A 25007-nucleotide genomic window follows, 5' to 3' on the forward strand; every position below is an offset into this window, starting at 1 on the left:
CGCGTACCGCAAAAAAAAAAAAAAAAAAAAAAATCAGGGAAATGCAGATGAAAACAATGGGATAATTTTTGCCCAGATTAGGAAGAAGTAAAAATATCCAGAATAATATCACTGTCAGGGGTAGAAAAGTAAATTGGTAGTCTTGGAAAGCAGTTCAATATGCAGATGTTCACATGGGGGCAAAAACAGGCATGTGCAAGGATACTGCTGCAGCAGTATTTCATAGTGAAAAATTAGAAACAACCTAAATGCCCATAAATGGAGATATTGTTAAAATACAAAACACATATATTTTAAAAATAGGCAACAAGTAAAAAAAAATGAGTGACAGCTGTATGTTCTATATTGTGGTTTCATTTGTGTTTCACAAAAAAAGACTAAATTTGTAGATTTATGGTTTTATATGAAGATACCTAGAGAATGATCTAATAGCATACATCTCAAACTTTCATCTTCCTGGTTTCTAGTTGTTCATTTATTCATTTAATATCTGTTTCTGGAGCTATAAGTAGGAGTTGTCCCTACATACTAGGAATAGAGGAGTGAGCAAAATAGGAAAAGTGCCTGCCCTTACAGAGTGGATGTCCTAGCAGGAAGAAACAGACCATGAACAATAAACAAGCAAATACATTATAGGTCAGGTGATGAAAAGTACTGTGAAGAAAAGTAAAACAGGGTAAGAGAAAGAAGAAGAACACAGTGAGATAAGAGGACACTTACTATGTTTAGCTCTGCTGTCAGTGGAGCTTTCTGCAGTGATGGACAAGCCTTGTGAATTTGCACTGTCTGATACAGTAAACCACTAGCCTCATGTAGCTGTTGGAACTCTTGATCTGTGCTAGTACAACTGAGGAATGGAATTTAAGTTTCATTTCATTCCAGTTAGTTTAAGTTTAAGTTGCCATATGTGGTTGATTGCTACCATATTAGCCAGTGCATTTATATGGGATGGTCAGGGAACTCCCCTACATAAAGTAAGATTTGAGCTGAGACCTATACAAGATGAAGGAGCTAACCATGTGTTCCAGGCAGAATGAACAACAGGAACTTTTCTGGAGTAGTCAGAGGCTGGAAAGGCCAGAGCAGAATGGGCAAGGTAAGAGTGGAAAGATAAAGCCAGAGAAACAGAGGGAGCCCCACCATGGAAGGCCTTGGCAACTAATATAAGACTTGGCTTGTTCTTTGTGTGAGGTGGAAAGCCATTGAGCAGACAAGTGAAGTGATCTGAATTTTTAAGGGGTCTGGACCTGTTCCAGAGAGAGACAAGACAGGTGAGGGCAGAAGCAGGGAGAAAATTAGGAGGGCCCTACAGTAACCCAGGCTGGAGGTGATGGTGAATTAGGTGGTAGTGATGGATGTGTAGAGAAGTAATGAAATGAACTAATGGTATTAACCACTGGATCAGATAAGGGGCAGGAGAGAAAAAGGAGGAATCAAGGATGGACTTCAAGGGTTTGGGCTTGAGCAAATGAGATAGGGAGCACTGGGGGAAGAGAACATTTGGGGAAGGAATTCAAGTTCTATTTTGGGCATGGTAAGCAGGAGGTGCCTGTAGAGGGTTAAGCCACAGTCCTGACAATGAGAGAGATCAAAATGGGAACTGCAGCTAAAGGGTTTCTTCCTAGAGAACTGTGTAAGAGAATAGAGTTCATAGATGGTGTTAGGGTACCCCTTTTTATATGAGGGGCAAAGCAAATGACCTGTCACGAACCTTTTTAACGTGAAGATTTTATATGCCTTTAACTATCAGTACATGTGGCTGTAAGATTTGGGTACTTATTTCTCATTTTATTTATTCCATAGAATGGCTCCTGAACGAGTAAGGTCCCTGTCACGAATCTGTGTCCCACTTGTTACTCTGCCAGATTTTGAACCATTGGTAGAGGCTCTGCTCACCTACCATGGACATGAACCTCAGGAAGTGCTCTGGCCTGAGTTCTGTGATGCTGTGAATGAGGCTTTTTTGCTGTAAGTGATGACCATCTACCTTATCATTCAATTTTGTTTTTCCTTTTCTTAGAATACTTTAGTATGTTGGAAATGCAATTTTCAAATGTTTTGGTCTCAGTACCACTTTACATTCCTAAAAATTATTGAGGATCTCAATGAGCTTTCTAAAAAATGTGGGTTCTGTCTATCAATATTTACCATATTTGAAATTAAAACAAAAGTTTAAAAAATATTTATCACTTCATTTTAAAATAACAATGAATTGATTACATGTTAATACAAATAGCGTATTTTTAATGAAAAACAGTGACCTTTTCCAAGAAAAAAATTGTCTAACAAGAGTGGCATTGTTTTCACATTTTTGCAAACCTCTTTATTGTTTGACTTAAAAGAAGAGAGCTAGGTTCTCACAGATATTTCTGTATTCAGTCTGATGCAATATGCTTTTTTGGTTGAGGTATATGAAGAAAATCCAGCTTCACACAGTTATGTACTTGTTAAAGACATATTTTAATAGCCATCTCAGGTAATTGTGGATATTCGACATGGATACCTCACCAAAAATTGAAAATGGTGGTTTTTTAAAGGTTAGTTGCAATGTGGAATCTGAAATTATATCAATGAGCTGTTCATGCTGTTACATTAAAACCAATTGGTCTGTCTTGCATTTTTAATGGATCTTATTTTATAGCTTCATACATGGTTCATTTGGAAAATATTGGTTCATTAAGTTAGGCAGATCTTCCAAACATTGACATATTTCACTTTATACTATCAAAATTTACATTCATTCACCACCAGTCTCATCAGAAATGTCTTATAAGTGTTGGGAAGCTGTAAAGCTCACATTGGTGAAAGCAAATTTTCCAAGATTCTAATTTCTGAGCTTAAAAACTCAAATTTATCATTGGTTATAAATACTGTCAGTTGTTTTCCTTAGTGTGCTAGGGTCACTTCTCTAATTTTTGAGAAAGTTTGTGCCAAATACTCAAGTCTGAATAACGATTGTTTGTCTGCCAGTGATTTTTTTCAAGTAAATTTCCAAGAAGGAAAAAAGTGGCTAGTTGATCTTATAGCTCAGCAAGTTGCCCAAGTGCTTCTCCTCTAGACAATCATCATTTTTTGGTATGTAGCAGAAATGCTTTATGCATACCTTTTCACCACACAGAATGTTTTTAATTGAAAGTATCCTCAAGGGTAAAATTTAATGAAATCAATATTTTATATTAATATTTTTCATGAAATGCATTTTTATGTGAAACTGGCAGTGTTTCTACTGTGAGTATGTAGTAGTAAAGAATACAGTGACTACTGTCCCTTCTTTGATTTGTGTTAGGCATAGCAGTTTTACTCACTATTGCTTTTGCACTATGAATGCATATGTCAACACAGTTGTTCTAGGAGAACCATGGGATTCAAAATAGTTATTCAGCACTTCAAGTATTTCTGTACCACGTGTATATTGCCAAGTTCACCTAAAAAAACTCCTGTCCTTAGTTGGTGCTAATACCAGATGAATACAAGCAACACAACTTGTCCAGCCATATCTAGAGATTCAATTTTAAGGCAGAAATACAGTTCTGTTGATGAAATATTAACATATCACATACACATTTGAATTATTTAATTCCTTTTTGTTTAGATTCTGAATGATTGGTCTCAAGTTGCTGCTGCAATTAATTAGCAGTATAATAGTATTTGAAAACATTCTATTGAATAAGACACAGTAAGGTAAATTACTAACATCTATAAAGCCAAGGGAAAAATAACTTTCCTCATATTTGTTTTTCATTTACAGTTTAGCGCATTACTTTGGAGTAGATGTCCCACTCTCACAAGTCAGAGAAATCTCTGACATTTTGATTTCATCTTTTCCTGATGAAACACCTGTGAGATGAGAAGAGAAATCTCTTAATTCTCCTTTGTAAAGCCAGGGGTCCATTTTTAATATAAGAAAATATATTATAAATAAATTTTATTTTTGAATAAAATATTAAATTATAAAATAAATCTAAAAATATGTTATATAAAATTTGTAAAAATATGTGAAACATAAAATGTATTTATATCTACAATAATTTGGATAAAATTTAGGAAAGTTTAAAAAAATGTTTAATATTATTACCAAATAAGACAAAAAAGCACTTGCTTCTTGTTATGTTTCCATGTAGGCACAAGAGAAAATATCAGAATTTATATTAATTTATTACATTTTATTTTTTCCTAGCTTTATTGAGATATAAGTGACATATAACATTGCATATGTTTAAGATGTACACTTTTATATTGCAAAATGACTACTACCATAGTGTTAGTTAACACCTCCCTCACATCACAGGATTACCATTTCTTTTTTTGTGATGAGAACATTTAAGATCCACTCTCTTAGCAACTTTCAAATATGCAATACAGTATTATTGACTATAATCACCGTCCTGTACATTATTAGATTCTCAGAACTTATAACTGGAAGTTTGTACTTTTTGATCAACATATTCCCATTTCTCCCACCCCACCAGTCCCTAACAACCATCATTCTAGTCTCTGTTTCTATGAGTTCAGCTTTTTTAGATCCCACATAAAGTGGTATCATACTTGTGTTCTCTTTCTAACTTATTTCACTTAGCATAATGCCCTCAGTATCCATCCGTGTTGTCACAGCCAAGGATTTCCTTCTTTCTCATGGCTAAATAATAGCCGATTTTGTGTATATGTGTATATATACACACACACTATGTATATATAGCATATATATAACTAGATATAGATATAGATATATCATATCTTCTTTATTTATTCATCTATTGATAGACACTTAGGTTGTTTTCATATCTTGGCTATTATGAATATACCATAATAAACGTGGGAGTGCAGCTATCTATTTGATATCCTGTTTTCCTGTTCCTTTCCTGTTCCTTTGAATATATACCCAGAAGTGGGATTGCTGGATCATGTGGTAGTTATAGTTTTAACTTTTTGAAGAACCACCATACTGTTTTCCATAGTGGCTGCACCAATTTGCATTCCCACCAACTGTGCACAAGGGTTCCCTTTTCTCCACATTCTCACCAACACTTATTATCTCTCATCCTTTTGGTGGTAGCTATTCTAATAGGTGTGAAATGGTATCTCATTTTGGTTTTGATCTGCATTTCCCTGGTGATTAGTGATGTTGAGTACCTTTTCATGTACCTGTTGGGCATTTGCATATCTTCTTTGGAAAAATGTTTATTTGGATGCTCTGCCCATTTTTTAATCAGATTGTTTGGGGTTTGTTTTCTGTTGAGTTATATGAGTTCTTTATATATTTTGGATATTAACTCATTATCAGACATATGATTTGCAAATATTTTCTTCCCTCTGTAGGTTGCCTTTTCACTTTGTTGATGGTTTAGAAGCTTTTTGCAGTATAGAAGCTGTTTAGTTTGATGTAGTCCCATTTATTTATTTTTGCTTTTGATGTCAAATCAAAAGTGTCATTGCCAAGACTAATGTCATTCTTATCCCCTATATTTTCTTTTAGGAGTTTTATGGTTTTAGAAGGCTTAACATTCAATTCCTTAATCCGTTTTGAGTTGATTTTTGTGTTTGATATAAGATAGGGGTCCAGTTTCATTTTTTTGCGTGTGGCTATTCAGTTTTCCCAGTATCATTTATTGAAGCAACTATTCTTTCCACATTGTATATTCTTGCCTCCTTTTTTTTTCTTTTTTTTTTTTTTTGCGGTACATGGGCCTCTCACTGTTGTGGCCTCTCTCATTGCGGAGCACAGGCTCCAGACGCGCAGGCTCAGCGGCCATGGCTCACAGGCCTAGCCACTCCATGGCATGTGGGATCTTCCCGGACCAGGGCACGAACCTGTGTCCCCTGCATCGGCAGGCGGACTCTCAACCACTGCGCCACCAGGGAAGCCCCTCTTGCCTCCTTTGTTGTAACTTAGTTGATCCATATATGTGTGTGTTAATTTCTGGGCTCTCTGTTCTGATCTATATGTGTGTATACTGATCTATGTGTGTATACCAGTGCCATACTGTTTTGATTATTATAGCTTTGTAATATAGTTTGAAATCAGGAATTATGATACCTCCAGCCTGTTCTTCTTTCTCAAGATTGCTTTGCCTATTCAGGGTTGTGTTTCCGTACACATTTTAGGATTATTTCTTCTGTCTCTGTGAAAAATAGCATTAGAATTTTGATAGGGATTGCATTGAATCTGTAGATTGCTTTGGGTAGTATGGACATTTTAACAATATTGTCTTCCAATCCATGAGCACAGTATATATTTTCATTTATTTGTGTCTTCTTCAGTTTCTTTCCTCAAAATCTTATGGTTTTCAGTGAACAGATCATTAACCTCATTGGTTAAATTTATTCCTAGGTATTTTAGCCTTTTTGATGCAATTGTAAATGTGATTGTTTTCTTAATTTCTTTTTTAGATAATTTATTGTTAATGTTTAGAAACACAGTTGATTTTTGTATTGATTTTGTGTCCTACAACTTTACTGAATTTGTTTATTAGTTGTAATGGTTTTTTTGTGAAGTCTTTAGTGTGTGTGTGTGTGTGTGTATGTGTGTTTGTGTGTGTATCTCCTGTCATATGCAAATAGAGTTTTACTTCTTTTCAGATTTGAATGCCTTTCACTTCTCTTTCTTGCCTAATTGCTCTGGCTAGGGCTTCCAGTAATATGTTGAATAAAAGCAGCAAGAGTGGGCATTCTTAGAGGAAAAGCTTTCACTTTTTCAATGTTGAATATGATGTCAGCCGTGTGCTTGTCATATATGGCCTTTACTATGTTGAGCTATTTGCCTTCTATACCTGTTTTTTTGAGAGTTTTCATCATAAATGGATATTGAAATTTGCCAAATGCTTTTTCTACATCTATTGAGATGATGATAAGATTTTTTTTATCCTTCAGTTTGTTAATGTGGTATGTCACATTGATTGATTTGTGGATGTTGAACCATCCTTGTATTCTAGGTATAAATCCCACTTGGTCAACAAATTAGGCCCCTGGACCCAATTCCAACGTGTGTGTGTGTGTGTGTGTAGGTTTCCCCACACCAACAAGTAGTTCTCTGACACTAGCAGGCTATTCGAGAATTCAGCTCAATTCTGATATTATCAGAGATAGCATCAGATTGCACAGGTAAAGGGCCCAGTTGCACAAGACCACGTTCCACTTCAGATGTAGTTGCCAGCCCAGGTTTTTGCCTATGCTTCTGACTAACTGGTTACAAATTGGGGGTTCCCACAACTCCCTCCTTGGCTTTGATTAATTTGCTAGAATGGCTCACAGAACTCAGGGAAACATTTTACTTTCTAGATTACTGGTTTATTATAAAAAGATGTAACTCAGCAACAGCCAGATGGAAGAAATGCATAGGGCAAGGTATGGGGAAAGGGTGCAGAGCTTTCTTGCCCTCTCAAGGTGTGCCACTCTCCCCTGATCTCCACATGTTTACCACCCTGGAAGCTCTCCAAACACCATCCTTTTGGGTTTTAAGGGAGGCTTCATTAATAGGCATGACTGATTAAACCATTGGCTATTGGCAAGTGATTCAATCTCCAGACCCTTCTCCCCTCCCTGGAGGTTAGTGGGATGGGACTGAAAATTCCCATCCTCTAGTCACATGGTTGGTTCTCTTGGCAACCAGCCCCTACCCTTAAGCGAAGTCTAAAAGTCACCTCATTAACATAACAATAGATACCTTAATAGCTCTCTTCACTTAGGAAATTCCAAGGGTTTTAGGAGCTCTGTGTCAGGAATGGGGTCCAAGGCCAAATACGTATCTTATTATAAATCACAATATCATTCATGGTACGTGATCTTTTTAATGTATTGTTGAACTTGTTTTGCTAATATTTTGTTGAAGATTTTTGCATCGATATTCATCAGGGATATTGACCTATAATTATCCTTCCTTGTGGTATCCTTGTCTGGTTTGGGTATCTGAGTAGTGCTGCCCTCATAAAATGAGTTTGGAAATGTTCTCCCTCTTCTGTTTTTTTTGGAAGACTGAGGAGGATTGATATTAGTTCTTTAAGTGTCTGGTAGAATTCACCAGTGAAGCCATCTGGGTGGACTTTTCTTTGTTGGCAAGTTTTGATTACTGTCTCAATCTCCTTGCTAGTAATTATTCTGTTCAGATTTTCTATTTCTTCACGATTCAGTCTTGGTTGGTTGTATGTTTATAGGAATTTATCCATTTCTTCTAGGTTGTCCAATTTGTTGGTGTATAATTTTTCATAGTAGTCTCTTATGATCATTTGTATGGTGTCAGTTGTAATATGTTTCCTCTTTTATTTATAATTTTATTTATTTGAGATTTGAGTGCTCTCTCTCTCTCATTAGTTTAGCTTATCAATTCTTTCTTTCATGGATTTTTTTTTTTTTTTTTTAATCTAAAAGGTCATCACCATCGCCAAACTCAATCATCTAGGTTTTCTCCTATGTTATCTTATAGGAGTTTTATAGTTTGTAGTTTAAATTTAGATTTAGGATCCATTTTTGAGTTAATTTTTATGAGGGGTATAAGGTCTGTGTCTAGAATCAGATTTTTTGCATGTGGATGTCCATGTGTTGAAAAGACAATCTTTACTGTATTACCATTGCTCCTTTATCAAAAATCAATTGACTATACTTAGGTATTTCTGGTCTCTCTGTTGCAGTGGTCTATTTATCAATATCACACTGTCTTGATTACTGTAGCTTTGTGTAAATCTTGAAGTCAGGTGGTGTCAGTCCTCCAGCTTTTCTCTTCTCCTTCAGTATTGTATTGGCTATTCTGGGTCTTTTGCCTCTCCATATAAACTTTAAAATCGGTTTGTTGATATCCACAAAATAACTTGTTGGGATTTTGATTGACATTTCATTGAATCTATAGGTCAAATTGGGAAAAACCGAGATCTTGACAATATTGAGTCTTCCTATCCATGGATATCCTCCATTTATGTAGTTCTTCTTTGATTTTGTTCATCAGAGTTTCGTATTTTTTCTAATCTAGGCCTTGTACATATTTTGTAAAATTTATACATAATTATTTAATTTGGGAGGTACTTGGTATCTTCTTTTTAATTTCAAACTCCACTTGTTCACTGCTGGTATATAAGAAGGTGATTGGCTTTTGTATTTTAACTTGTATCCTGCTACTTTTCTATAATTGCTTATTAGTTCCAGTTTTTTAATCAATTATTTTGGATTTTCTACATAGATAATCAGTTAATCTGTGAACAAAGACAGTTTTATTTATTTATTTATTTTTATTTTTATTTAAAAAAAATTTTTGGCTGTGTTGGGTCTTCGTTGCTGTGCAGGCTTTCTCTAGTTGCAGCGAGCGGTGGCTACTCTTTGTTGCGGTGCGCAGGCTTCTTGTTATGGAGCACAGGCTCTAGGCACGCGGGCTTCAGTAGTTGTTGCTCGCGGGCTCTAGAGTGCAGGCTCAGTAGTTGTGGCAGACGGGCTTAGTTGCTCCACGGCAGGTGGGATATTCCCGGACCAGGGCTCAAACACATGTCCCTGCGTTGGCAGACGGATTCTTAACCACTGCACCACCAGGGAAGTCCTGACAGTTTTCTTTCTTTCTTCCCAATCTGTATAGCTTTTATTTCCTTTTCTGTTCTTACTGCATTAGCTAGACTTTATAATGAAGTTGAAAAAGTATGGTGCAAGGGAACATCTTTGACTTGTACCTGAACTCAGTGGGCAAGCTTCAAGTTTCTTACAATTATTATGATTATTAGTTGTAGGGTTTCTGTAGATATTCTTTATCAATTTGAGGGAGTGCCTCTCTAGTCCTAGTTTACTGAAAGTTTTTATATTGAATGGGTTTGGATTTTATCAAATGCTTTTTCTGCATTTACTGATAAGATCATGTGATTTTTCCTTTTAGCCTATTGATGTAATGAATTATATTAATTGATTGATTTTCAAAAGTTGAACCAGCCATGCATATTTGGGACAAATTCCACTTGAGCATGATATTTTATACATTGTTGGATTCTAGTATTTTGTTGAGAATTTTTGCTTCTATGATCATCAGAGATATTGGTCTCTAAGTTTTCTTTGCTTGTAATGTCTTTATCTGCTTTCAGTATCAGTGTAATTCTGGCCTCATAGAATGAGTTAGGAAGTATTCTCTCAGCCTCTGTCCTCCAAAAGAGATTGTTAAGAATTGGTATAATTTCGTCCTTAAATGTTTAGTAGAATTCACCAGTGAATTCATCCAAGCCTGGTGCTTTCTGTTTTGAAAGGTTATTACTTATTCATTCCATTTCTTTTAAGAGATGTAGCCCTACTCATTTAGTCTTTTAGTTCTTGTGTGAGTTTTGGCAGATTGTGTCTTTCAAGTATTTGGTCCATTTCATTTAGGGTATCAAATTCGTTGGCATAAACTTGTTCAGAGTACTCATTTATTATCCTTTTGATGCCTTAGGATCTGCAGTGATGTCTCCTCTTTCATTTCTGGCGTTAGTAGTTTGTGCCCTCTCTTTTTTCTTAGTTAGCCTGGCTAGTTGATTTTATTGGTCTTTTCCATAACCACCTTTAGGTTTCATTTATTTTCTCTATTGATTTCCTGTTTGCATTTTCATTTGATTTCAGCTCTAATTCTATTTTTTCTTCTACTTACTTTAGATTGAATTTGCTCTTCTTTTTCTAGTTACCTGAGTTGGAAACTTGGATTATTCATCTTAGATATTTCTTTTTTTTCTAAATATATATTCAGTGCTATAAATTTCCCTCTAAGAACTGCTTCACTGTATTCCACAAATTTTGATAAGTTATGTATTCATTTTCATTTAGTTTAAAATAATTTTAAATTTCTCTGGAGGTTTCTTCTTTGATTTGTGTGTTGCTTAGAACTATGTTATTAAATCTCCACATTATTTGAGATTTTCAAGTTAACTTTCTGTTATTGATTCCTAATTTAATTCCATTGTGGTCTGAGAACAGACATTATATGACTTTTGTTCTTTTAAATTTGTTAAGGTATGTTTTATAGCCCAGAATATGGTCTGTCTTGGTGAATGTTCCATGTGAGCTTAAGAAGAATGTGTGTTCTGCTGTGGTTGGATAAAGTAGTCTATAGATGACAATCATATTCACTTGATTGATGGTTTTGTTGCATTCAGCTATGTTCTTATAGATTTTCTGGCTGCTGGATCAGTCCATTTTTGATAGTGGGACGTTGAAGTCTCCAGCTATGATAGTAGATTCATCTATTTCTCTTTACACTTCTATTAGTTTTTTTCCTCACATAATTTGACAGTCTGTTGTTAGGCCCATACAAGTTAAGGATTGTTATATCTTCTTGGAAAATTGAACCCCTTTTCATTATGTAATGAGCTACATATTCCTGATAACTTTCCTTGCTTTGAAGTATGCTGTATTTGAAATTAATATAGCTACTCCTGCTTTCTTTTGATTAGTGTTAGCGTGGTATATTTTTCTCCATCCATTTAGTTGTTGTCTTTTTTTTTTTTAATTTATTTTATTTATTTATTTTTGGCTGCACTGGGTCTTTGTTGCTGTGCGCAGGCTTCCTCTTGCTGCGGTGAGTGGGGGCTACTCTCTGTTGCAGTGCGCACACTTCTCATTGTGGTGGCTTCTCTTGTTGCAGGGCACAGGCTCTAGGCACGTGGGCTTCAGTAGTTGTGGCAGGAGGGTTCAGTAGTTGTGGTTCACGGGCTCTAGAGAGCAGGCTCAGTAGTTGTGGCACACGGGCTTAGTTACTCGACGGCATGTGGGATCTTCCCAGACCAGGTATTGAACCAGTGTCCCCTGCATTGGCAGGTGGATTCTTAACCACTGTGCCACCAGGGAAGTCCCATCCATTTAGTTTTAATCTATATGCGTTTTTATATTTAAGATAGGTTTATTGTAGACAAGGTATAGTTGGGTCTTGTTTTGATCCACTTTGTCAATCTCAGTCTTTTAATTGATGCATTTAGACCATTGAGGTTCAAAGTGATTATTGTTGTAGTTGGACTAATATCTATTATATTTATTACTGCTTTATATTTGTTGTCCTTGCTATTTGTTCCTCTTTTTGTCTTCTACCCTTTTTCTGCCTTTGGTGGTTCTAACTGAACATTTTATGTGATCTCATTTTATCTCCTTTCTTGGCATATTTGTTACACTTCTTTTTTTTTAACTTTTTTAGTGTTTGCCCTGGAGTTTGCAATATACATCGGCAGCTAATCCAAATCCAATACCTTATAATAAAAAAATAATCCTAATTCCTCCCTCTCGTTCCTTATACCATTGCTGTCATTCGTTTCACATACATATGAGCATACGTAAGCATATACATACACATAAACATACATAATTGAGTACATTGTTCATATTATTATTTTTGAGCAAACAATTATCTGTTACCTCAATTAAGAATAGGAAAAATAAAAGTTTTTATTTTGTCTTCAGTTATTTCTTCTTCAATGCTCTTCATGTAGTTCTGAGTTTCTGACCTATATTATTTTCCTTCTTTCTAAAGAACTTCTTTCAACATTTCTTACAAAGCAGGTGTATTGGCAACAGATCCTCTCAATTTTCATTTGTCTGAGAAAGCCTTTATTTCTTCTCCACTTTTGAAGGATAATTTCACAGGGTACAGAATTCTAGATGGTGGGTTTTTTCTCTCAACACTTTTGTATGTCATTTTACTCTCTGCTTGCTTGCATGGTTTCTGAGAAGTTGGATGTAATCTTCTCTCTGTTCCTCTATAGGTAAGATATTTCTTTTCCTCTGGCTTCTTTCAGGGTTTTTCCTTATCTTTAATTTTTTTTTTTTGGTAGTTGCAAAATGATATGCCTAGGTGTAGGATTTTGGCATTAATCTTGCTTGTGTTCTCTGAGCTTCCTGGAATTGTGATTTGGTGTCTGACATTAATTTGGGAAAAGTCTCAGTCATTATCATTTCAAATATTTCTTCTGTACCTTTTTCTCTTTCTTCTTCTGTTAGACCCATTACACATATGCTGTATTTTGTAGCTGTGCCACATCCCTTGGAAATTCTGTTCTGGTTTGTTTCAGTCTTTGTCATCTTTGCTTTTCGGATTGCAAGGTTTCCATTCATATATCCTCTAGGTCAGAGATTTCTTTTCCCACCAAGTCTACTAATAAGCTCGTCAAAGGCATTCTTCATTTCTTTTACAGTATTTTTTTTATCTCTCATATTTCTTTTTTGGTTCTTTCTTAGTATTTCCATCTCTCTGCTTACATTGCCCATCTGTTCTTGCATGCTGTCTACTTTATCCATCAGAGCCCTTAGCATGTTAATCATAGTTCTTTTTAATTTCCAGTCTGATAATTCCAACATCTCTGCCGTGTCTGGTTCTGATTCTTCCTCTGTCTCTTCAAATTGTGTTTCTTTCCCCTTTTGGTATGTCAAGTAATTTTTTTCTTAATAGCTGGACAAGATGTGTACTAAGTAAAAGGAACTGCTGTAAATAGGCTTTTTGTAATGTGGTGATGAGATGTGAGGGGAGAGGAAGTGTTCTATAGTCTTATGATTAGGTCTCAGTCTTTCAGTGAGTCTGTGCCTCTGCACTGGGAACTTCATAAGTTTTTCTCAGTTTTTTCTTCCTCTTAAGTGGGATAGTATGCCTAGAGCTGTCTGGAAGTGGTTATTTCCTTTCCCCCTGGTCAGTTAGGCTCTGATAATACTCCTGAGGTCAGGTCTTGTTAAGAAAAACAGAGAGCTCTGTTGTATTTAAAAGTGATTCCCTTTCCCCTCTTTCTGCCTAAAGCAGGGGTGACTTTTTCTCTGATATTTACTATGTGAACCTGGTGGGGGCCCCTCTAGGACTGAGTCTCCCTGGAGTTTTTAACTTTCAGAGTTGTTCACAGTGACCCTCCAGCCATTTGCTAATTCCAGTTCAGGTTTTCCTACCCAGCACTCGTGCCTGTGGTGGTTTCTACTTGTGGACCTCAGCTCCAGTCAGCTATGATTCCCTGTATTCGCTTTCCTGTTATCTCCAGTCTCGGGGACCAAGGTTTGCCCTGTGTCCTCCCTTCTCTTAAGGATGCAAGAAGAGTTGTTGATTTTTCAGTCTGTTCTGATTTTTACTTTTGTTAGGGCAAAGTGGTGTCTTACAAGCTCCTGACATGCAGAATGGGAAACCAGAAGTCTCTATATAGTGCATTTTTTAAAAACATCAACTACAGTACCATTATTATATCTTAAAATTGACACTGATTTCATGATCATCACCACGTATTTAGGCAGAGAACAAATTCTCCTGTTTGGTTTTTTGGAATTAAGAGTCCAAAGTCCACACATTGCATTTGGTTGATGGGTTCACAAATCTCTTTCAATCTATAGGTTCCTTTTGTTTTGCAAATTATTTCTTGAAGTAATTTTGTTGCTTTTCCCCACTTTCAGGTTACAGAGCATCCTACCACCTTGAGTGTGATAAAGGGTGCATTCGCCCCGTCAACCCTCCACTGACTTAAGATGCTCCCTTAGTCATATACAGCCATCTCTCAGTATCCATGGGGGATGGGTTTCAGGACGCCCGTGGATACCAGAATCCACAGATGCTCAAGTCCCTTATGTAAAATGGCAGGGTACAGTTGGTAGTACAGTTAGCCCTCCTTACCCATGGATTGAGTTGTACTTAATTTCTGTATGCATTTAGGCCTGTTTTATTATTTTCTGTTCTGTTTCTTTGGCCTATCATATATTTACACATCAGTACCACTTTGTTTTAATAACAGAGTCTTTCTAATATAAAGTAAGGCTATTTCCCACTCATTTCTCTTCTTTTTCTGGGTTTTTCTGGCAATTCTTGATTGTCTTATCTTTCGAGTAAACTTTGAAACCAATTTGTCTAGCTCCAGGAAAGTCAGCTCATGTTATCTGGAGGGAGGCTCATGTTACATATGTAGATTAACCGAGGAAGAATGGACAACTTTATGATGTTAAGGGTTTCTATCCACCTATTCAAGAACACTTACGTCTTTCCATTTTGTTCAGGTTTACTTTCATGATCTTAAGGAGTCTTTTACATATTTTTCACATATAGGTTTTAGACATTTCTTATTCCTAATGGTTTCATTTATTTATTTATGCTGTAGTAAATGGATCTTCTTCCCATTTTCAAATTGATTTATTACATTTGGAAAGTGAACAACCTCAAAGCTGCCATCATTCTTTCAGAAGAAGTAGTTACCAATAGAGTATTTGTTGTTTTTTACATATAATTCCTAAAAATTATAATGTATATTTTAATTTCATTTTTTATGAAAGTTATAACTCAGGAATTTGTTAAGGTAAGATTTAGAAAGAGATATAGAATGTTAAATTATTTGATGCTTTAAAAAAAGGTCAGAACATAATTTTCATGGTTAAGAATATGAAGTCTTTTTTTCTGTCTACTTTAAACTTATGTCAAAATTTATCCAAGAGTCTGAACTTCCTGAGGAGTCTGATCAGTTATCTTTGTTATTTATGTAAGATATTGGATAATAATCAATCTGAAAGTCTATATAATGTGGTAAGTGTGCTCCACATGCATGTGTCCGTCACATCATTTACCTGAGTACACACTGCAGGTTCTAGTGGCTCACCCCAGCAAATTTCATTTTTTACCCTCCAAAGCAATTATTCATAGTATTTACTTTTAAGTAAAATGCTCTTTGCATTTCACCTTGGTAGCTCTATTTCTGATTTATTTAATAATACATTTTGTTGAAGAATATGGTCTTAACAACTTGTATTTCCAGTCTTACTTTTTCAGCAAGAGTTGAATTAAAGGTAATGAGAAGGAGAATGCCCCTCGGCATCCTCTGTGAAACCCCACAAAGCTGCTTCAGAAATTACTGGCGAGAAGGAGGCCTGCTTAGAGAATAGCCACTCTCCCTCGACCAGCAGTGCTCAGATGGGAAGCTGAGGGTAGCGGCTCCACGAGTAGGCCTGAACTCCTTTGCTATTTATTTTACTTGTGATAGCATGTTCTCCCTCAGTAACTAATAAAATTTATTTGGTTTGGAAAATTATGTCTGCTAATCCACAGGGGACAGACTGTCGAGAAATGCTGGGTGGTCTTCAACTTGTCCAATTCTTATGGCTTCAGCTCAGCAAGTTCCCCAAGCAGTGGCGTAAGGGCTGGAGCCTTTCCATGGACACTTTCCCATAGACAGAGCATCCCAGCCACATGTTGACACGGGGAGGCTGATTCACATTACCACCTCCTCACTGGTACCCCCTTTCCCCCAGCCCCTTGAAGAGTTCCCCAAGTGTGCTGCGTGGTCATTTAGAAACCACGTACTTTCTTTGACCAAGGTGCCCTGCCCTGTGTTTAGCCTTCCAGCTATTTGCTTACCACAATCACCAGTGGAATTTCATCTGGTTTACAATTGGTTGGGTGTCTTTGGCCTTGGCTTCCAAATATAGTCATGTATTTTCAGAAATGGGCAGCCTGTCTTCTTTTAAACAGCAGATGCTTGCTCCTCTCTGCAGTTTAGATAACCTAGAGGAACTTTATAATTTCTTGGCTCAAAAGTCAAACCAAACTCCTTAAGTCTATCCCTGGGGTTGCCGTAATAGCCACCTGCAGGCTGTACATTGTGTAAAACCTTTCTGGGAGGGCTTATGCAATCCTTTCATAAGTCTGTGGAGTACAAGTAATTCTGCATGACATGGCCTCTAAGGTAAACATAAATCCATTGCTTCAAAAATATTGAGAAGTTTGATAACTAGTTGGAGAATTTTTTCTACATACTGGAATGAATTAGCCAATGAACAAATGAAAGAAAGAGTGGGTGTGTGACTGACCAAGCAACTGACCTCATGCAGTAACCGTGAGTGTCAAATAGGGTGACGATACACTTATAAATTGTAGACCGTGACACTTTTGAGAGTTAAAAGAGGTACCTATTATAATTATGGTGGGATAACAGACACAAGCCTGTCCCAGGCACACTGGAACATATTTAAATGGGCCTAGTGCCTATAAAATATTTAGCAGGGTGCCTGGCACCCAAAATAAATACTCAATAACTGTTAGCTTATTGCTGTTATTATTGTTGTTGACTTTAATAATAATTATATTATTTTTGATAATGTTTTATTAGGTTTTCTCAAGCTTGTATCTTTTCCTCCTAATGAAATTATCACTGAACTAAGTCCAGATGTAGCTAAATTTCCATTGCTGAAAAAGCTAATACAGCCTCCAAAGATGCTAAATAAGAAAAAAATAAATTACAAGAAAAGGCTAGCCTTCAACCAAGCTTCTAGTTTTATGTTTTTTCAGCTCCAATAAGAAAAAAATCAGGCTTTAAGGCTTTAAATCTGGCAATCCAGTGGTTAGGACTCAGTGCTTTCACTGCTGGGGCCCAGGTTCAATCCCTGGTCAGGGAACTAAGATCCCAAAAAACGTGCAGCACGGCCAGAAAAAAAAAAAGAGAAAAATCAGTCTTTAAATATTGTCAGTATAACTGAATGTCTAAACGAAGAAAAGCTAGTGTAATACCAAGGACAAAAAGTTAGCAAAGCAGTAGTAGTAACTAATACTCCCATTTCTATCTATCCTGGCATCCTCTTTTTTTTCTTTTTTTTTTTAATCTTACTAAGATATGATCACAAAATTAGTTATTGAAAAAGTTTACTTTTCAAGTAAAAACCTGCTGATACTGATGTGTAATAGACGTTCCATTATGTTTGCATTTGTACGTTTCCTTTGATTGGTGTTGCTGCTCTTTGCTTTAAGAAGTGACTTCTCTGCACATAAACGTGATAATGATGGCACAGTTTCCTCAAATTTGATATACTTCTTCCATCAAGTTTTCATGGAAATACACCTTTGAAATGTAATAGAGAATATTCTTTCCGGGTCCTTGGAATTAAGTAGTTCTCCAAAAAAGTTGGTCCTGATTTCTGTGGGCTACTCCGGCAGCCCAGGCAGCCCTTGATCTCTTTCTGGTTTGGAAAGATGGAACACTGCCTGCGTTCCTCTTGAGTAAGGAAGCTCCTTTCTCTCCTCTACCTCTCAGACAGTGTTAGAACACATTCTCTACCGATGATCGCCGCCCTCCGGAACCTCTCTTGCAAAGTATTGAATTCCATATTCTGGTTTTGCTATAAAAAGCATTTGGAGCCAAAATTATTTAATAAGCATCTGGACCAATTTCTTTACCTGATTACATCTTTTTCAAGAGGATGGGGCACACAACTAGCTTACTAAATTGAGTATTTGGGGAAACAAAGTACAGTTTTTTAAATGTCCAGGAGGCATCTGTCCAGAAGAGTCTAATAGCAGGAGATGTTGGACAGGGTAGAGTGTCCTGTCCAGGCCTCTCCTGCTCTGTGTCAGAAATTATGAAACTGCTGTGATGCAGAAAACTTCCTGTGATTATTAGGTAGGAATTTTGGAGAGCCAAGTTTTTAATCTTAATCTGTTTTTCTTGAATTTGTCATTTTGATCAGTATCCAGGCTAGATGGATGGAATAACTATAGACACAGTAGGAAAAGGACAGCCTTAGAGTTTCTGTAACTAACACATGTTGAATAGAATGAAAATTTTCAGTGTCCCTAAAAACGTTTTTCTTTTTTTACTTTATTGGCTCTTTAACATTTCCACAGAAATATATACATTTTATCAGGTCAGGTCAAACAGTGCAGAAGTATATACAGAAAATGTCAATTATCCCCTCCTTATCACACTGTAGTACTTCTGGTAACCATACCTTATACTCTTGTAAACATTAGAAATCTATGTGAAACAATTTTCTTTCTTTTTTTAATAAGCTTTTTAAAAAAAGCAAAAAGAAAAACAGCATTGCATCATACACATGACTCTGGAACCTGTTTTTTAACCAACATAGCTTGGGTATCCCTCAAGGGATATAGATCCAATTCATTATAAAATAGGAACATATTTCCTGATATGAATGGACCTTAATTTATTTAGCTATTTGCCAATGGATACATTCAAGTTGTTTCTAATTTTTTCTTTAAATATTGCTGCAATAAATACCTTCTAACTAATGCCTTTATTTCTGCCAGGCAGATTCACTAAAGTATGGTTATGAAGACGAGGGATATGTGTATTTTACAGTTTATTAGGTGGTATCACATGACTTAACCAAAAGGGCAAAGCCATTCCCTGTCCCACTTCTGAGAACACTCATATCCTATACCTGCTTTAGCACTGGATGTTATCATTCATCTAAACATTTGCTGATGTGAGCATGAAAAAATGATACCTCCTGGATGTGTTAGTTTACCCTTCTATACTATTAATAAGGTTGAAAATCTGCATATTTTTATTGGCCATTTGCACTTCTTTTATAATTTGCCTTCTTTTTTCCTGGTTTTATTGAAATATAATTTATATATAATGTAAATTATATATAATTTACATTTACAGTCCAGCCAAATTCTGTTATGCAATATATTAAGATCATGTTGCTTTGGTAATTTCTTCATCCAAGATTAATTGTAGTTAAGTTTTAAGAGAAAAATAGATTTTTTTTTGTTAATAGATGATTCAAATACTAAACATGAGCCCATAGATTTAATCATTTACAACAATTAGTAGAGTGTGCTATGAATCAAGGGTAATAAAAAGACAATTGTTAACATATACACTTTTCAAACTGTGTCTGAGAATAGAACAAAAATATTATGTACTTACTGACTTGAGTATATAACTTACACAACTCTTATGTAAATTTGTAACTGAGCAATATCTTTTAATTCAGATATTTGCTGGAACTACCATTTTACACTAGCTTCCTTTTACATTTGTTCATATCTATCTACTGTTCATCATTCTTAACAGCTCCTGCCTCTGTGCACTGGGCATCACTCGGCCACCATGACCTCATGATAGAAACTACACTGCACATATTGCTGCTCAGAGGGCTTAGGAATGGGACTGCCTCTGAAGAACTCTCACTGAAGTGAGAAACTTTTCTAATGATGTACATATTTATTTCACATAGATCCTCAAAAAAGATAAGGTGTGATGAGAGCAGGTGTTATTTGGGAAGGGAGGAGCCACTGTGCGGCCAAGTTCTTCCCCCTGCACCTCAGAGCTTCCCTGTCTCCCAGCGGCTTTCTGGCTCTGAGACAGAGGCTATAGACACCCTCTCCCTACTCCCAAGGGGTGTTCTTCTCTCTCAAGAAAGCTGGACAGAAATCCCTTCCCAGGCGTCTGTTAATGTGGCTAAAATTGGCTGATAGCCTGGACTATTGAAAAGACTTCCCTAGACACTGAAGGGAGTGAACACAGGGTCCAGGCATCTGGCTCACCCGGGAAAACTGTCTGCTTTCACCCCTGTACCAGGCCTCAGCTTCTGAGCAACATCCTCCACTCTCCTACCTGCAGAGTGGAGAGGCCTATGTGTGACTTGAGGCTGAGGACTGGCTCCAGCACCAGACCTCCTAGGTTCAAATCGTGGCTGTGAGTCCTCCGTCCCACTCCAACCTCAAAAAATAAGGATAATAATGGTACTTGTTTTGTAGGGTTGTTATGAGGATTAAAATACAAGTAAAATGCTTAGCATTGTTCCAGGTGAGACCTTAATAAATGGCAGCTACTGGCCCTTCAGCCTCTCCAGCTCCTCTTCATCCGGCCCATCAGCAGTCAGCCCAAAGCACCACCTTTCAGGAGCACACAAGGCCACCACCCTGTGTGGCTTCCTGTTGTCACTCACTCCTAGCACAGCCGTACCTCTGAAGACCAGTCTGCAATGCTGGCTGCACTTCCACTCTTCTCCTCATGGACTCTGCCTTCAGCTTCCATCACTCCATCCCCATCCAACACTTTTCTTGGGGAGGTCACAAAGGGCCTGCCCGACGCAGTGCTCGTGCTTCCCTCCGCATATCCTCAGCCTCTCCGCAGACTTGGTTACAGCTGGACTGGCCTTCTCTTCCTTGGTGACATGGTTCTCTGCTTCTGTCTCCTGAATGTCTGGCACTCCTCCTCCTGTCTGCAGCTCCCCCACCTCTTCCTTTACCTGTTGAAGCTCCTTGGGGCACAGACCTGGGCCCTCTCCCCACTCAGACCTCTGTCCCTCAGAGTTCTCCTCCATTCTCTTGCTGCTCCATGCCAGCTGACAGCTCCCTAATATAGATCTTCAGCCCAGATCTCTCCCCAGAACTTCCAACTTGGATATTCAAGGACCTACGTCATACCTCTGTTGGATTGTACCTCAGGCATTCTAAATTCACACACCCCAAACTAAGCTCTCAGTAAATCCTTCACAAATCTTTTCTTCCCTTCCTTCCATTGAGTAAATGGTATGTCCATCCATCTTGCAGCTCAAGAAACTTGCGACAGCCTTGATTCCTGCCTCGTCTTCACCAACTCTCATCAAATTCATTGCCAGTATCTCTTGATATCACTGCTAAAATACACTATCTCTCCTTCTCCAGTGCCACCCAGGTCCAAGCTAACACCAGCTCCCCCTGGAAATTTGCACCCACTCTTTTCTCTGAACTGAGTTCTCCATGCAGCAATTAGAGTGATCTTTGAAATGTAAATTGGATCCTGGCACTCCTCTGTTTAAAACCTTCTGGGCCAGGGCTTCCCTGGTGGCGCAGTGGTTAAGAATCCGGTGGCCAATACAGGGGACACGGGTTCGAGCCCTTGTCCGGGAAGATCCCACATGCTGTGGAGCAACTAGGCCCATGTGCCACGACTACTGAGCCTGTGCTCTAGAGCCCGCGAGCCACAACTGCTGAGCCCACGTGCCACAACTACTGAAGCATGCGCACCTAGAGCCCATGCTCTGCAACAAAAGAAACCACTGCAATGAGAAGCCTGTGCACCGCAACAAAGAGTAGCCCCCACTCACCACAACTAGAGAAAGCCCGCGTGCAGCAACGAAGACCCAACGCAGCCAAAAATAAATTAATTAATAAATTAAAAACAAAAAACCTTCTGGGCCAGAATAAAACACCAGACCCTTGCCTTGCCTGTGGTCCTGCACAGCCTCATCACAGGCCGCCTCACCTTTGCTCTCTTCTGACACAGCTGCTGTTCCCTCTGCTGAGGTGCTCTTCCCGGTACTACCTTGCCTATCCCACCAAGCTAGTCTCTAGCTAAACTCAACTGGAGAGGCTGTCCCTGACCACCTGATCTAAATTGGGCCCCTCCTGATATTCTCTTTTTCCTCAGCCCGTCCTTTTCCTTCATTGCCTTTATCACAGTTGATGTGTGTGTGTGTATGTGTGTGTGTGTGTGTGTGTGTATGTGTGTGTGTGTGTGTATATGTATGTATACCTCCCACTGGGCCCTAAGCCGCTAAGGATACAGATTAGGTCTGTTTGTTCCCAGTTGTTTGGCCTGTACCCAGCACATTGAGTGCCACATGGGAAGTGCTTAGTCATCTTCCTTGAATGCGTGACTACCAGCTCCTTGCCATCGAGTATAACAGGGGTGGTGGCATGGGAATGGCAGCCCAAAGCACCGGTGCCACAATAGAGGACATCCATAGTGTGGCCCCAGAATGTGCCAGGTGATACGAGTTTGCGGCACCATGGCAGTTCTTCATTGCCAGGTATGGAGAGGGAAGGGGGTCCTGTAAGACTTCCCAGAAGAGCTGAAGCTCAGGGTGAGATGGGAGTTATAAAGAGGGTCGGATGAGGGCCATGCCTCCCTTCCTTTCTCCTGCCCTTCTGCCTGCTCCTGTGACAGACCCTACAATTCTTCAGCCTCTTTCAGTCTTGCCCCAGAGTTAATCTAGGACAAGGTCTACAGGAGTTAGGCTATGGGAGAAGAACAAAAAGGAACTACTAGAAATTGCTACCCTGTGTCTTTGCCTATTCATTTCCTGCGCCTGTACCCATTCCCTGGGCTTCATGCCAGCTCCTGCAGAGAAATGGCCCAGAAGTGATGGTGAAGGGAAAGACCCTGAAGGGATTGTTGGGTAATGGGAAACCTTTGTGTCCCCAGCTTTCATTTTTCTTATTAAAAGCAGTAAACATCTTTAGCAGAACCTGGAAAAGCACTCTGCTCTCTGTGGTCCTGCAGGTGAAAGGGCAGGAGGCCTTGGAAAAGCAGGACTGAGAGAAGAAAGCCAAGTTTCCACCAGGCCAGAAGAGGCTCAGCATTCACAGGGAGGGCCCCCTGCCGGTGGCTCAGAGTTAGACAGATGTCCCCCTAGAGCTCCCTCCCAGGAGAAGTAGAATCCCTGATTCACTGACCTGACATAGGAGGAATCTCCAAATACATTACCCTATAGAAATGTAACTACACAAAATGGTTAGGGTCTATAGTGTATCATGCTGTGGACCAACTGGATCAACCAGTCCAACCACCTTTTATGAAATTATTACTAAAGAGAATTTTCAACAGATTTACAAATACAGTGATTAAATATTTACTATGTGCCAAGAACTGTCCTAAGCACTCACTGTACATGTGTTATTATTGCATTTGATCCTTCTGACAACACTAGGAGGGAGGTAGGCCTGTTTTACAGATGAGTAAACTGAGGTTTAGAGGTTAAGTTACTTTCCCAAGGTCATATAGTGAGTAGGTGGTGGCTCTGGGACTCAAACCCAGGGCTGACTCCACATTTTAAACCATTATGATGCACTTTCAAACATAACTGTTTCTTAAATTAGGGACTGCATTTACCTGGATATCTCAAGGCCTTTTTCCATCACATTTTTTATCACTCTCTTTCTTCCTTCACTATATATTTATTTGTCCTTTTTGAAAGCATTTTTTTTTTCTTGAGTTGAAGTGGAAGCATATTTGCAAAGGGATACTTGGTACATATTCATTGATACTATAAATATTAACTGCTACTATGACCATAATGAAAAAAAGTCACAGATTGGATTTGTTATTGCATTTTGAACTCTTTTTTTTTTTTTTTAAGAGTATAATTGCTTTACAATGTTGTGTTAGTTTCTGCTGTACAGTGAAGTGAGTCAGCTATATGTATAGCTATATCCCTTCCCTCTTGGACCTCCCTCCCACCCCCCCATCCCACCCATCTAGGTCGTCACAGAGCACCGAGCTGAATTCCCTGTGCTATACAGCAGGTTCCCCCTAGCTATCCATTTTACACATGGCAGTGTATCTACGTCAAACCCAATCTCCCGATTCGACCCACCCTCTCCTTCCCCCACTGTGTCCACCCGTCCGTTCTCAACATCTGTATCTCTATTCCTGCCCTACAAATAGGTTCACCTGTATCATTTTTCTGGATTCCACATATATGCGTTAATATACGATATTTGTTTTTCTCTTTATGGCTTACTTCACTCTGTATGACAGACTGACTCTAGGTCCATCCACATCTCTACAAATGACCCACTTTCCTTTTTATGGCTGAGTAATATTCCATTCTATATATGTGCCACATCTTCTTTATCCATTCATCTGTCGTTGGACATTTAGGTTGTTTCCATGTCCTGGCTACTGTAAATAGTGCTGCAATGAACATTGGGGTACATGTGTCCTTTTGAATTATGGTTTTCTCAGGGTATATGCCCAGTAGTGGGATTGCTGGGTTGAATGGTAGTTCTATTTTTAGGTTTTTGAGGAACCTCCATACTTTTCTCCATAGTGGCTGTATCAATCTACATTCCCACCAACAGTGCAAGAGGGTTCCCTTTTCTCCACACCCTCTCCAGCACTTATTGTTTGTAGATTTTTTGATGATGGCCATTCTGACCGGTGTGAGGTGATACCTCATTGGAGTTTTGATTTGCATCTCTCTAATGATTAGTGATGTTGAGCATCTTTTCATGTGCCTCTTGGCCATCTGTATGTTAGATCTTCAGCCCATTTTTTAATTGGGTTGTTTGGTTTTTTGATGTTGAGCTCCATGAGCTGTTTGTATATTTTGGAGATTAATCCTTTGTCAGTTGCTTCTTTTTTCAGTGACTCATTTATATTAAAGTTTTGTTTATTTCTTACTGAAAGGAAGAAGATTTCTCTCCCCGCGTCAGCTATACTCTGCCTCTGGCTTCGGCACCTTCCCAGCCTTGAAAATACAATGCTGCATCTTTTTGAAAAGCTTATCTCCAGTGAGAGAAATTTTCTGAGGAGGATCGAATGCTTTATGAAAGACTCATTGCTGGTATGTGC

The 25007-nt window shown here is 38.2% G+C and overlaps 2 protein-coding genes across 7 annotated transcripts in view; one reads left to right on the forward strand and one right to left on the reverse strand.

Annotated features, from left to right (window-relative positions):
* Positions 1 to 25007, forward strand: part of FANCC (FA complementation group C) — a 263362-nt gene that overhangs the window by 201764 nt on the left and 36591 nt on the right. For all 5 annotated transcript variants that reach the window (XM_049711512.1, XM_049711513.1, XM_049711511.1 and 2 more), the window contains 2 exons: positions 1804 to 1968; positions 24843 to 24999. In XM_049711512.1, the coding sequence (XP_049567469.1) occupies positions 1804 to 1968; positions 24843 to 24999 (322 nt within the window). The remainder of the gene's footprint in view (positions 1 to 1803; positions 1969 to 24842; positions 25000 to 25007) is intronic.
* Positions 1 to 25007, reverse strand: part of AOPEP (aminopeptidase O (putative)) — a 539402-nt gene that overhangs the window by 109221 nt on the left and 405174 nt on the right. The gene's annotated exons all lie outside the window — the stretch shown is intronic.

Source organism: Orcinus orca, chromosome 6, assembly GCF_937001465.1.
Source record: "Orcinus orca chromosome 6, mOrcOrc1.1, whole genome shotgun sequence".
Classification (NCBI taxonomy): Eukaryota; Metazoa; Chordata; class Mammalia; order Artiodactyla; family Delphinidae; genus Orcinus; species Orcinus orca.